This window comes from Pteropus vampyrus, unplaced genomic scaffold (assembly GCF_000151845.1).
Source record: "Pteropus vampyrus isolate Shadow unplaced genomic scaffold, Pvam_2.0 Scaffold158, whole genome shotgun sequence".
In the NCBI taxonomy this organism is placed as follows: Eukaryota; Metazoa; Chordata; class Mammalia; order Chiroptera; family Pteropodidae; genus Pteropus; species Pteropus vampyrus.
The window spans coordinates 2043599-2057999 of NW_011888939.1; the positions used below are offsets into that span (position 1 = coordinate 2043599).

The 14401-nt window shown below is 57.4% G+C and overlaps 1 protein-coding gene across 1 annotated transcript in view; it reads right to left on the reverse strand.

Annotated features, from left to right (window-relative positions):
- PRDM12 (PR/SET domain 12) overlaps positions 1-12714 on the reverse strand; it is a 13681-nt gene extending 967 nt beyond the window's left edge. The window contains exons 1-5 of the mRNA XM_011370060.1: positions 12492-12714; positions 10530-10720; positions 8977-9132; positions 1724-1835; positions 3-325 (exon numbers count right to left, since the gene is read on the reverse strand). Coding sequence (XP_011368362.1) covers positions 3-325; positions 1724-1835; positions 8977-9132; positions 10530-10720; positions 12492-12714 — 1005 coding nt within the window. The remainder of the gene's footprint in view (positions 1-2; positions 326-1723; positions 1836-8976; positions 9133-10529; positions 10721-12491) is intronic.
- Between the last annotated feature and the right edge of the window lie 1687 nt (positions 12715-14401).

The following is a 14401-nucleotide window of genomic DNA, read 5'->3' on the forward strand; positions in this document are numbered from 1 at the left end:
GCCGGCGAGTGCGCCTGCAGCGCGGCGCTGGGCGGCCGGTGGCGCGCGCTCTTCTGGTGGGCGCGCAGGCCGGCCAGCTGCGAGTAGGCGCTCTGGCACACCTGGCACTTGTAGGGGCGCTCGCCCGTGTGCAGACGCACGTGGTTGCGCAGCGTGGACGACTGGCTGAAGCGGCGGTTGCAGAAGCGGCACACGAAGGGCTTGTCCAGCGTGTGGATGCGCATGTGCGAGCGCAGGTTGCTGCGCGAGTTGAAGCCGCGGTGGCAGATGACGCAGCGCATGCGGCCCGCGGTGCCCGCCGCGGAGTCCGCCGGGTGGAAGTCCTCTGGCCAGGAGGGCGGGGCCGGGGAGGGGGAGCCGGGGGTGGGAGAGAGCAGCCGCGTTAGAATCCCGCTGCCGGGGCCGGCACCCCCGCCATCCCCGACGCGCGAGCTCCTCCCAGAATCCCCCCGCCCCTGATCGACGATTGGTTTCTGAGCAACTGATGGGGGGCGCTGGCAGGGGTTGGGAGGGGCAGCAAGGGCCCTGGCTTGGGGTCCGAGAGGAGCTGGACTCCAGACTATGCTGTGAGACTTCAGAGACAGCCTCAACAAAGTTCAACTTTCTCACCTGTGACATGAGAGCCTGCTACAACCTGCTGGGGCTCTCTCTGCAGGACTACGGGATTCGATCACACGAAGCGGGCATCTATTGGAGGTGACTCTGCGCGGAACTCTTTACCTGCCTTAGCCCATGTATGGGGAGTGCCTGCCTTACGGTAGCTTTTCATAAGCGGAAGTAACTTTTTCCAACACACAATGCAATATACAGATGACGTATTTAGAACTGTACACTTGAAACCTATATAATTATATTAACCAATGTCACCCCAATTAATTTTAAGAAACCTTTTCATTAATTCATCCCACAAATATTTACTGAGTGCTTACTATCAGGAAACTGCACCCCACTTTCCTCACCCCTGAAATGGGGTTAATAATAGCGTCACCCCCATAAGCCTGCTGTAAGGATCAGCGAAATTATAGTTTATAAACATTAGCTGCAGAGCAAGGGCTCAGTAAGAGTAATCCACCAACCTCAGGATCATCGTCTAAAAATAAGGGTCATCAAATTTCACAAGGGTTTTCTGAGGATCCAAGTAGGATAATACCTTAAAAGGTTTAGCCCAATACTTGGCACAAAAATAGGTCTTGAGCAAATGGTCTCTGTCATGATCAGCGTCCCCATATCACACTTGTGGGGACACTCTGCCGGCCTGCGTTCGTCAGGTTTACACTGAGCGCCTGCTCTGTGCCAGGCCAGCCGCAGCGACAGGGCAGGGAGAGGCAGAGCATCAGATCTAGAAGGGAGCTAAGGGACCAACTTGCCCAACCTCTTTCCTTACAAGATGGGGAAACTGAGTCATGGAGCCATTCCCAAGACTGCACAGCAGAACTGGACCTGGACCTGGACCTGGATGCTGGCCCCTTGCTCCTGCCTCTCTCACGCACCAGCCCCGAGTCTGTTCTGGCCAGAAAACAGGAGGACCGCCTTCCGCCCATTCCTGGACCATGGCAGTGGCTCCAGAGGCATCGGCCTCCTCGAACCAGTAGGTTCCATGAGCTCGAAGGTGCTGGAGGTTGAGCCAGGGTCCCTGGAGGCCAGGAGCCTCTCTGCCCCTCACCCCACCACTCTCTGGGTCCCACGGGTCCTTTGTCATCGTGGCCTCATGGAGAATACCTACCATGCTTGTTCTTTTTCTGCTCCTCCTCTAGCCCGGGCACACCGGGGATCCCCAGGAAGGTGTTGTGTGAGTTCCCGTACCACACCAGCAGCTCCTGGTCGGGAGGGATCATCTGCACGGCACGGGAGGAGGCGAGAGGTCAGGGAGGCAGCGGGTGGGGGTGGGGGCGGGGGCAGGGGTGAGAGGCACATCCCCTCACAGCCAGGAGATGTGGCTCCAATGTCAGCCCTGAGAAAGCCACTTTGGAGTCCGTTTCTGTCAAGCTGTCCCCAGCAAGCTGCACAAACACGGGAGACCTTGGGATGCTCTGCTCTGCTCTCCCTATCTAGGCTTCTCACCATCTCCATCCCAGCTCTGCCACTGGGAACAGAGCTGCCTCCTGGCCACGCAAGTGTCCCCAAGCTGATGACAACAGAACCGAAGGCTTGCACAAGCAAAAGTTACGGGAAGACCAGAAGCTAGAAAACTTTATATTTCTTACCAAGGAGTACAAGAGTCAGCCAGCCCTCAGGTCTGCAGGGCTGAGCCGGCTGCTCCCAGGGGGCGACCATGGTTACACCCTGCCTGGTAATGTTCTGGAAACAGCTCTCATCCAAAGCACCCACATAGCAGCAGCACATCCCACATACTTCTCTCCTCATCACAGGGCTCTGCAGGAGTCCATGCACGTGGCCAAAAAGAAGCATCCAGGTTGATGAACGCCTCCACCCCACGCAACACTGGGATGCACTGCCTGAAATAGAATCCACTTTCCCACGTCCCAGCTCGACGGTGGGGAACTTCACAAATGGTGACAGGGCTCTGCTGCTCCCAGGGAAGGACCTGCCCCAGGAAAATGGCGGAGGCCATCGGGAGGGAGGATTTTGCAGCAACGATCCAGGGTGGATATGGAAGGCCTGCTCCTGAGGTGGGGTTGACCATACAACGCCACACTCGAGGACATCCCCAGGGGCTCACCGGGCCTGTGCTGAAACCCAGTTACTCCTTCCAAGTGGGGAACCATCAGCCAGCTAGGGCAAATGAGAGAGGGCGCAGCCCATCACCCTCCCCAGGTCCAAATCCCGGAAGACCTGGCTTTGGCATCCGCCCTGGTGGTCACTCTCCGATTTGCCCAGAGAAAGCTAGACGCTCACAGGCGACAGCTGAGTCCTCTTTTACTGAAGCCCAAAAGATCACATGGGGTTCCACGTAAGGGTGTCTAAAGTCACATCAGTGCAGGACCCTCCCTTGGCCTCCGTGCTCACAGGGGCACCGCCCTTTCCGTTTGGTTCTGGCCCGCAGACCCCACCATACTCAGAACCTTCTGTTCACCACACCTTCCTCTGCTCAGAGCCAGGAACACTCCCAGACCAGCACGGCCAGCTCTGCTCCCCGAAAGGAGAAGGAAGTGGAGAGAGGCGGGGTGGGAGAGGAAAGTAGGAGGGGTCCCAGGTGACCCAGATCGTCCTATGACACAGCCAGGGGTCACCGTGCCCCTGCTTAACAGGCCAAACAGGCCACACAGCCCATGGCGCATTACGTCAAGCATCAAGGTCAGTGAGTGACGAGAAGCCAGGCAGAGGGTGTCACGCCAGCTCAGACTGACAGAGTAAATAAGGAAAAACCAAGCGCAGTCTCCGAACCCAAACAAAATTAGGCGGTGCCTCAAAGAAAGCAGGCACCACAGTGAAAGTCCTCGAGGCCTCTTTGGCCGTTCGCAGTCACGGCCGCCGTCCGGGAGGCCAACAGGTCAGAGCCGGAGGCCCTGCTGGAGAGGAGGCGGCAAAGAGCGGTTTCATGCATCCCTAAGAAAAGGAGAGGATGGGACTAAAATGATTCAGATAAATTCATCATGAACGACGAAGCCACTCTCCGAGGGAGTGCAAATGCGTCCTGGACACCAGGTCCCTGCGTGACCTGAGGCAAGCCACTTTGCCTCGAATGAGGAGGCAGACTGGGGGTCCCCCATGTCCCATAACTCTACGACTCCGATTGCAAGTCACCTTCAACATGTCCTAACCCCTGGCTTCAACAGTACTGCAGCGGGTTCCAGCTCAGGCCGCGTTGGGGTCCCCTCAGGCTCCCCGCCTGTTATTGAGCATGTGACCTTGGACAAGTTACTTTGTGTCTCTCTGGGCCTCAGTTTCCTAAACTGAGCAGGGACGGCGTCATTGTCCCGGCCTCACTGGGTGCTCGTTGGGGTTCAGCGGAGCCACGCGTGCGGAGCTCTTTGCTCGATCGATACACGGGAGAGCTTGATACGATATTCCCCGAGCTCGCCAACCTCTCAGAGAAGCTGGCAGCAACCTCTGGCCCATCGGGTCCCGCAGTCATCCCGCTGAGCCTGCACTGTGGCACGGGGCCCCTGGTCCCGTTAAAGCTCAGAGTGACTCTCAGCTTTGCCTTCTTCCCTGTCCTACAAGAGCGCACACATCCCAAGGACACCAGCTCCCCATTAGAGCTTCCCAGCCCCGTCTCGCCCCCGAGAGCACAGCCGAGGAACGAATGAATGGCTCCGCCAGCCCCAGGCCAGTGTCGCCCTGAGCTGCATCTCCACCTCCAGACTCCAGTACCAGAAATCAATTATCTAAGTCAACATCGGCCTTTTAATTTTAATCGACGACAACAGTTATTACATATAAGAGAAGTATAACAACAGCAAAAATGGTGATGAGGAATGGGGAGCCGAAAAGGTCTGAGATTGCACAAAATCCGAATATTACTATCCAAACGGTTATTGGGAATATTCTTTTTTTTAAATAAGAGCTTCAGTGTTGACTGTTTCAATGGAAGGGTGAGTCATTTATTTACAAACATTTAAAAAATGTACTAAAATTAATTTTACTAATTAATTTTAGAAAATTAAAACAGCGATGTGGACACATGGACAAAAATGTGTAAACGCGTAAACGGGTATAGAATGAAAAGTAACTCTCCCACTCCGAATGCCCAGCCATCATGGCCAGTTTCCTGTGTGTCTTTTCCCAGAAGTGTGGGTCATTTCGAAACTATTAAAAAATGCTGATTTAAGGTCGATGGGGACCAGCATGACAGGGCAGAGTGATTTCCATTTTCTACATGATGCATCTGACTTAAAAAAAAATAATGAGCATATATTACTTTTATTTTTTAAAATATTTTTTTAAAGAAACAAAATCTATTAAGAAGAACCTACTGGAATTGAGAATGACATATATCCCCAGACAGTGAGAAGCCACCAGCTCTCAAAGTGGCACTGGGGAAGGCAGCCTCACCTCCCAGAGGCCGGGAACCGGAGTCTCTCTCAGCCCTTCAGAGCCCTGGGAAGCCGGTGGCAGCCGCTGGCCCAGACCTCTTGTCTCTGCTTGTTCCTGGGCACCCCTCATGCAACAACCCAGAGATCGAGACCACGAGACCCTGAAATCCTGGTACTAGCGTCGGAGGCCCCCAGGGTCCCCCCAGCGGATCTCCGAAGAGCAAAGAACGGCCACAGTCCCCTGCAGGCCCCTCAGTCCCTCACTACGGCTGTTTCTTTGCAGCCAACACACCAGCCTATCTGGGGGCTCGTCAGTGGGGCTCAGGTGACCAGAATCAACTGTTCATTCACTTTTCTGGGGATCCGGGACTGGCTCAGGACATGGAATAAACCAAGCAATTCCCAAAGACACCGAGTCCCGTACCCTAAAATGAACATCGCCATGACTCGGAGGGGAATATCAGCGCCCGAGTCTTTCGCTGACAAATCACGCAGTCTCTCAACAAACGCTTATTGCCCTTCTCTGTCAGCCCACAAGTTTTGTCCTGCCCCATTTCTGAATTTTTATTATAAATTGAGACGACGGGGTTTGGGGTTTGTTTTCCTAATAGAAATTCATGTCACACTATTGACCACGTTCCCGGGAGGCTGTGCTGCCCGCTCCTTCCCCCGGTGGTGCAGAAGCCCTAGTCTAGAAGGATCTCAGCGTCATCTGGACGAATATCAATTTCCATTGTACCACAGATGTCCCGACACGCCAATTAATAGAGTTCCAGCAAATAGATATTGGCCAGGGAGGCCCCACGGCACAGTGACCAAGTGTTCTGCTCTGGGGTCAGACAGGTCTGGGTTCGAATCACAGCTCGGCAACCTCCTCCCTGTGTCCCTGAAGCCTGGTTTCATCGTCATTAAAATGGGGACAGTGATAGAGCGCCTCACGGGGCCGAGAGCGTTCTATTTCTTAAAAAGTTGCTAAGCCCCTTAGCTGGGTGCTGGCACCGGCGAGTGTTCCACAGACGGTGGCCTTATTACTAATCAGAGCACCTTAACTGCTATTATCTATTATCCACCGATGAGCAAGATCAAAGGAAAATGGTGCTTGTCCCCACAGAGCCAAGAAAAGAAGTGGCACTATGGGGCTCCAGGGGGAAAGAAAAAAAAAAGAGAGAGCTCAACTGCCTGAAAGGAGAGAGAGAGAAAAAAAAAAGGCAGCGAAAAAAAAGCCCACTTTTAGGGCGCAGTATTTTACCAAAAAAATAAGGGGAAAGACTGGGAATTTTCTTCCCAGTTCCCAAATCCAGAACTTTCAGATCTTATTCCTACTTCCTTTCCTTGTGCTGAGTTCTCGAGTCACAGGTCTTGCTTCGTGCAGGGCTGGGTTTGTGTCCCCGAGAGAACCGGGTCCCTGTGTTCCCCTTTCAACCCAGCAGCAATCGCCCGGAGAAAGAATTGTTCATTCAACATTCAGCATCCACTTGCTAAGAGATGGGCACTTTCTAGAAGTGTGGTTTTTTAAGCCCCTGAGGTTACCGTAAATTCTTCCCGGTTGAAGTGAGCCAGAAGGTGCCCCGGGGATAACATGCTGGTATATCCAGCCAGATGCAAAACCGGCCTGGGGACGGGCCACCGGCTGGCTGGGGACGGGCCACCGCCCGGCTGGCTGGCCTTGAAACCCCATCACCCTTGCTTCTGCTTGGAGGGCTGTCATTTTATAATCGTGGAAAAGTTGAGAGCAGCAATAACATATTTCATTTACTAAATAGAAGTGTCCCTTCCCATGTTTTTGGCCAGTCATGGGTTACTGAAATGCACATAGTTCTGAAAGTGACAAGGAGCTTAAGGAAACGGATCACGCCGAGGCCCCGCTCCCTGGCTGACTCTCCCACACGCACACAGCAACGAGCCGACTTTATTCCAGAGGCATCCGGGGAATGGCCCGGGAGCAGCACTTGCTCCTGGCCAAGCCTAGAAGGGCCGCGTGACCTCTGGCCTCAGCCTGGTGGCACGGTGCTCACACAAGCCTGGACGCACGGTTAGGCTGGTAGGTGGATCTGACATCGGGACATAGTTTGAGAACACTGCCACCACAAAAACTGTGCCCAACTTCACTTAATAAAAATTAAATGGGTGATATTCGGTGTCCCTCTCTCAAACAGTCCCTTCCTTGCGGGCTTGCTAACTCCGTAAAAGCACTAATAGCCACATCGGTGCTATCTAGCCATCAATATCATACATGATAGAATTTTTTTTCCTGATCTTCTCTTTTTAGTTTAAATCCCTGATCAAACGTAGATGACTTTTGAAAAGTCATAAACTCTCCCTCCTTAGGGATCCTCTTCAGCCACCTTGCCTTCTGACTCTGCATTTCTGTATAAATGTCTATTAATGTTTTCTGACTCCGCGTGATGAGAGATGGTGCACAGCGAGATGAGACCCAGCCCCCTCGGGAGCCCCTCTGCCAAAACCTCGCAGGCACTCCTAGTCTGTCTCCTGCGTGCGTGTGTCTGCGTGGGAGGGATGGCGTGAGCGCACGTCCCCCGGCTCATCTGTATCAGGATGGCTGGGGAGCAGCGTACACATGTGAAAATGTGTGTGTGTGAGGGTGAGAGCGGGTGAGGATCTGGGAGGATGCACTCTGTTAGAACGGGGGTTCGGCCACACCTGAGGACGATTCCAGGATGTCTGATGGGGAACCCTTGCTCCCATGGGATGTCAGCCCAGCTGGATCATCACAGGAACCACCTCTGTCCTGGGCTGGGGCCACCGACGGCGCAACTGTCACACAGCCCCACGCTCACCCACCTCACGTGAACCCCAATCTAGGAATGCTCAGCCTCCACTTCCTGGTCCTCCCAAGGTCCCTGCGCCCCTCGACTGGGACCCATTCCCTGGCCACACTAAGGCCCAGGCAAAAGTCCATTTTGCCATTACCCCTAGGAGATCCCCTGGGGCCTGGTTATTCAGGGATGACTGGACCTCAGTCCCAGAAGCCACCAGGCCCCAGTACCCCTTGGACCCTGAAAAGGCTTGGGGCTCTGAGTCCCAGGCAGAAAATGGAGCATGGACTAAGAAGTCATTCTCTGACTCTGGGAAGGATCTTTCAGACTGCCCCCAAGAGACACCATGGCTCTCCACATAAGCAAAAAGAAGCATGAGGTACAGATAAGTATGCGGGGGAACAGCCCCACTACCCTTGCACTGTGCTCCCCGACAGCCTGCCAAAGGGAGGCTAGGCAGCTTGCCCCCTCCTGGGCCAGACACTGGGCGAATTTCCTGTCCAGGGAAGGTCCCAACAGGGCTCGCCATCAGCTCCTCCCCAAACACTGGGAGCTTGTCTGCCTCTGCCCCAGCATCTCCCTCCCAGAAACACCTCCTTCGCATCCTCCTGAACCTTCACATGCCCCAGGCCTGGCTTAGCTCCTCTCCACCCGACCGCAGGATGTGATGTGTGCGTTTGCTGTCTCTCCCTTTCTCTCTCCTCCAAGAAGCTTTCTCCAGCAGAGGCGGCAGCGTTAATATTGCCCCCGATGCCCTCTGAGCGCTTCTGAATCTGCCTGCCACCAACTGAGACCTGGTTTCCTTGTCTGAAAACGGTAGCTAATTGCAGAGTCCTCTCTCATGGATTAAATACTTGAGGATTCAATAGGATAATGCATGCACAGTGTCTGGGAGAAGGTGACAGCGTGAGCGATCGGGATGTGTGATAACTGAGACGAGCGTCGGGATCCGCACGTCATCAGCGTCTCACGCATGCAGAACGAGGGACGACGCACAGCTAAAATGGTGCAGACACAACAACGCTCCTCTCCCACCCAAACGCTTTTCCTGGGCTGCCTTCCGTGTCTTGCCCTGTGTCCCTGGCTTCTGAACCCCAGGACAGCCCCAGCTGACACCTGGGGAGCTCACTGTCGAGGTGCTATGACATTCGTAATGGCACAGAGTCAAAAGTTCCATCCTTCCTGATCTACAGCAGAAAACTAGCCTGCACATCACCCCCAGCGGTCCCCGCTGCTTGCTACACGACAGCACACACACTCACCTCAATGGCCTTGTAGAAGATGCTGGTGCCAATCTGGACCACCTCCAGGTTCTGCTCCTGCTCGTTACGAGCGCACTTGATGTAGGTCATCCAGCTCCGGTGGTCCTCCTGGCTGGCATCGATAAAGTAGCGCACCGTGCCATCTTCATTGAACACCTGGGAGCAGGTGAATCAGGGACCAGGTGAGGCAGGGCTGTGTCAGGCGTACCACCTGTGGCCAGGTCCAGGCCCCACGCCGGGCACATCCAAACACACTCTCTTTCCATCCTCACAACAGCCTCGCGAAGCAGACACATCTCTTATCATCTTGGTTCTCCAGCTGAGCAAAGGGAGGCTCAGAGCAGTGGCTCGCCCGAGGCCAGCCGGCTAGAAGTGGCCCACAGCGGGGTCAGTCTCCAGGGCCCCAGAAGGAAAGGGACTCCTAGGGATCACTGACTGGACAAAGTGGCGTCCAGCTAGTTCTCTGGGGTCTCAGGGTACTTCCCAGAGCAGCAGAGAGCACTGGCCAAAATCACAGAGGGGACAGAGGAGCCCGGAGAGGTAAGGCTGGCTCACTGTGGCACCTGGCCTGGCCTGAGCCCCTTCATGGAGCTGTGAACTAGACTCCAACTTCCTGATCCAAGCGGGGAAAGTAACCACTAGCCGGGGCCTCCACGGGAGGGAGGAAGTGAGGTTAGGTGAGGCCTCTGGGCCATCCCACTGTTCCTTTCCTTTCGCTCCTTTGACCAGGTGCAGTATTTGTCACATTGGGCTCCTCCAGGGTCTACCAGGTGGAAGCTGTGGGAGGGAGCCAGCTGAGGGGAGGGGAAATGAGATTAGGGAGAGGGTGCCCTAGGTTGGCCTCTGTAAGGTAAAAGCCCCACGGGGAGGAAGTGCTTCGGGAGTGGCTTCATCCTACAGGTGGCCCTCCCTGGCACCTGGCACTGTTTGTGGGGAGGAGGATCAGAAAGCCTGGGATGGAAGCCTCTCTGAACATCAGTTTCCTTTTGTAAAATGTGTATGATAACTCATGGGGCTGCCAAGATATTCTGGTGGACTGCAGGACCCCCCCACGGAAAGCCGACTCAGTGCCAGTTCATCCAGAAGCACTTCCGATGGCATTATTGTGCCAGGGTGGCGAGGTGGACTCCCAGGAAGCACAGGCTGCCTTCATTCTCCATTCCAGCCACCCTCGCCTGCAGGCCAGGGCTGGCTTTGAGGGGCTTTGCATGCTGCTTCCCGGGGGGGTGGGGTGGGAAAAAAATGCAGGTGGCTGAGAGATGTTCCTAGTACTAGGCAGGACCCTGGGCAAGTGACCTGGCCTCTTTGGGTGTCAGTTCTCTCCTCTGTGAAGTGGGTCCAACAACAGTTGTGTTCCCTAGAGTTGGCCAGAGGAAAGAGGGTCAGATTTTTTTTCTAACGAAGCTTTCCAGGTGGAGTATGTTGGGGTGGGTGGGGAGAAAACTCCAGGGATCCGGAGGCAAAGGGTCCTGGCCTCAGGGAGCAGCAGGGGTGGAAGCCGCAAACAGCCGGGGGCCGGGTCCTGCCAGCTCCCAACCCCCGCCCGAGCCTACCTCCCACATTAGGTTGTTGTTCTTGCAGATGTCCACGTGCTCCGGGGCGATGACTCGGCCAGTAAAGGGGCCCATCTCCGTGCCCGCTTTGATCCACGTCTTGGAGAAGATGCCGAGGCCCTCGCCTGGAATGGAGCTCTGTGCGATGATCACCTCTGCGGGCAGCACCAGGCTGGACAGCTTCTGCACCTCTGTGGCCGCAGGGGAGCTGGGTCAAAGCCCGAGGACCCGGCCCGTTCTGCCCAGCCGACACATCCTAAGCCCAGAAGTCGCTCCATGTGTGTGCAGGGGAGTGTGGGGGTGCGGAGGTTCAGCGGCCAGAGTGTTCTCTGTTTGCAACCGGGGGACCCTCTATGCCCTCGAAAGCCCTCGAAAGTGGTGTGTCGGGGCTCATTTCTAGGAGGGTTTTCTAAAGTCTCTCCACAAATTCTCAAAGCACCCACAATTCCCACTGCCTTCCGTCCCAGAAAGGTTTAATAATTATTGAGCCGACCGCTGTGCGTGGTTTCACAAATGGGCAAACTGAGGCCAACTCCCATGAGGAGGTGCCGGCCAAGCTGAGGCTCTTTGCCCAGCCGCGTTCTGGGTTCTTCGGCTGGTCACTTAGAGATCATTGCGCGTCCGCACCGAGCACAGGGCACCGTCGGAAGATCCGGGACACGATCCGATCCCGAGCTCTGACTTCTTACGGGGAAGCCCTGCTCCCGGGGCAGGCTGGCAGTGCTGAGAACGGACCTCGGGCTGAGAGGCCACAGAGGCTCAAAAGAAACTTGGGCCACGGTGGGCCAAATTGGGCTCTCTCTATGTGACCCAGGGCGCGCCTGGGTCCCTCTGCGCACCCAGGATCCGCAGTGCCAGGAAAGGCAGCGCCCAGGAGGGACCCAGGCAAGCCCCGAAGTTGCTTCTCAGGGCAGGGAAGAGTGGGGGCGGCCCACCACCCCTGGGGGTCCCCCGGGCAGACCTGGCAGCGGGGGTGGGAGCCCTGAGGCTCACAGGGGCGGCCTCCATGTCTTACAAGGTTCCCCTCTAAGCTACCTGGGAAAATACCCGGCGAGCGGCTGGCTGAAAGGGGGGTTAAACGGTGTCCATTGCGGCGGGGCCAGGCAATTTGTCACGCTGTTAAAGTGATCGCATTCATTCGGCTCCATTCGAAAGAAATTGCTAATTCTAAATTCATTAGCCCTGGAAGAATGCTGTAGCAGTAAATTGTAGCTCAATGCCGAGGGGACTTGTTTAAAAGGGGCCGAGGAATTCCCCTTACAAAAAGCGGGGATTAGATGGTTGACATAGCGTGAATGGAAGTGGAATTAGTCTGCACGGTAAATTAAGAGAGGAACAGAAATCGTAAAGGGGGAAGAGAGGGCGACGCGCAGAGATGCCAGCACCGGGGGAAGATATTGTTTGCTGGTTGATGAATGAGGAATAAGAACTTGAGACATCTTAAAGAAAAGAAACTTTTCTCGCTCTCTTTTTCTCTCCCTCACTCTCTCCGCGGCTTTCTCTCTCCCTCCTGCCCGCCCTCCGCCCCTTCCCCAGCCCCCGCTGCCTTTTAAAGTTCTTGGTTTAAGTGGGAACTTTCGCGGGTCAAGCCTAAGTTAACTAAATGAATTTAAAACCCCTTCTTTTTGAGTCAACTGCTATTACACGCCTAGTAAGGCTTTCAATGCCGGGAACCGGCCTCCTCAAAGGGGTGAAGGGGGGCGCGGGGGCTGCGGGCAGGCAGCCTGGACATCGCGATCCTTCTCTGAGCCGCGGGGTGCGGAGCTACCCGCCCCCCCCCACCTACGCTCTGCCCTGGTTCGGCTTACGGGAAACTGAGGCACGCGGAGCGTCTGGAACGCCCCCAATTGGCGTGAGCGGCTTCAGTGCCCCGTGTCCTCGCCGCGGCCCGCGCGCCGCAGGGCAGGGAATCGAGGGCCGCGGAGAGCAGGGGAGGCGACCGGCCCCGACGGCGCGACTCACCGCCGGAGAAGGACTGCGCCAGGACCTCGGCGGTGAAGGCTGTCTTGGGGCTGGCGTGGTGGTTCTTGTCCTCGAAGAGCTGCTCGCCCAGCACGTTGCGCCAGCGCCCGTACAGGAAGCTGTGCAGGATGTCGGAGGTGATGACCTCGGCCAGCGCCAGTCCCGGCGCCTTCAGCCCCGTCTTGAGCACCAGGGCCTCAGCCGGGAGCACGGAGCCCATCATGGGCGTCCCAGGGCTCGCCGGCGCCGGGGACAGACGGCCGGGCAGACGCGGGATGTGGCGGGCGAGAGGGGAGAGGAGCGAAAGAGGGTCGTGATGGAGAAGGAAGCGGCGCAGGGGGAGGCCGAGGATGCGGGAGGGAGCGGGAGGCTGGGGGGCGGCTGGGAGGGAAGCGAACGTGGGGGAGCGAGGCGGAGAGGAAGAGAGATGGAGAAAGCGGCAGAGATGGCAGAGGCGGCGCGGAGGCGGAGGCGGGTGCGGGGGTGCGGGGCGGCGGAGAGGCGGCTGGCTGCGGAGAAACGGCGGCGGCGAGGGGGCTCTCGGACGCGCGCTCGCCTCTCGCACACCCGGCCCGGACGGTCTTCCCCTTGGCAAAATCTCAGCGCCTTTATAGGAGCCTCAGTGACCCTCCTAATTGGTTATTAATGACGCCCTGACGTCGGAGGACAGACTCGTACCGGCCGGCTCGAGGAGCCTTAGCCGCCAGAGCTCCCCCTTCGCTCCCGCCCCTCCTCGGCCCTTCCTCCCCCCTCCTCTTCCTCCTCCTCTCCCCGTGGGAAGCGCCAGGCAGGGAGGGAGGCTCAGCCCGCGGCGAGGAGAGGGGACGGAGCAGGGGAGGGGGCGCAGCGAGGCTCGTTTGGACTCCGGGGACCGGACTGGGCAGGAGGAGACGCCGGCCTCGGCCCCGCAGGCCCCGCGCTCACCCACTGTCCCAGGCCGGATCTGCACTCATCATCCCGGGCCTGACGGGTCCCAAGCTCCTTTCCCCGGCCAGGGCCTGGGCTCTCTGGGGCTCCAAGCCCCGGACTGCGGTAGTCGCCTCGGAACCGCAGGACCGCGCGCGGGCCCGGCTGATCTGCGCACACTGCGCTGCCGAAGCGGCGCTTCGCTTCAAACGGGCGGCTCCAACCGCCCGGCTCGCCGCCCTCACCCGCGTGTGAAACCCATCCCTGGGCGGAGAGGGCTGCAGGGCGGGGCTGCGGCCGCCGTCGGGGCTGGGCCGGCCGGGCCCGATACGGCTTCGCGGGCGATCTGCTCCCGGCCCTAGGGAGGCTAGGTCGGGGTCCGGCAGGACGGACCAAATCCACACTAGCCATGGGTCGCTCGGAGAAGGCTTTTCTGCTGGATACAGGATGGGATAGAAAGGGGTCCCCGGGCCGTTCTGCGTGAGAGCTGCCGTGCCCCAAAGCGACGCCCTACCCATCTGCGGGCAGCCCCCGCCCAGGCCACCGTCTGCGCTGGGCTCAAGGCTCCGGCCTCCCGCTCCTTCCCTCCGTAGCGATCCAGGGAAGACCGCTGCCTCCTGCATTTCTCGCCCCCCAGCCTTTTCTCTTCTGACCTCCCTCTTCTTCTCTTCCTTCCTCCCTAGTCCCCTGCCCCCCACCCCATCCCGCCAGGAGACTTTCTGCACGAGGTTCCAAGGCACTCCAGTGCCAGCGCGGTCTCTCCGGAGACAGCTGCTGAGCCCGCAGCCAACGCGGGAAGGCCACCGTTTTTTGCCGCCTCCCGGGTCTAGCCTCAGATCCCTGGCTCCAGCCCTAGACACGGGAGACGGGCATGGGGACACTTCCCCCACCTGCGGACCTCCTCAGTCATTGTCCCCCCTCCCTGAAATTTAAGATTTCGTTAACAGAACCGGGTTTTCTGGCCATTGGAGGTGTGGGTTGGGCTCACAGCGTAGCTGGAGGAA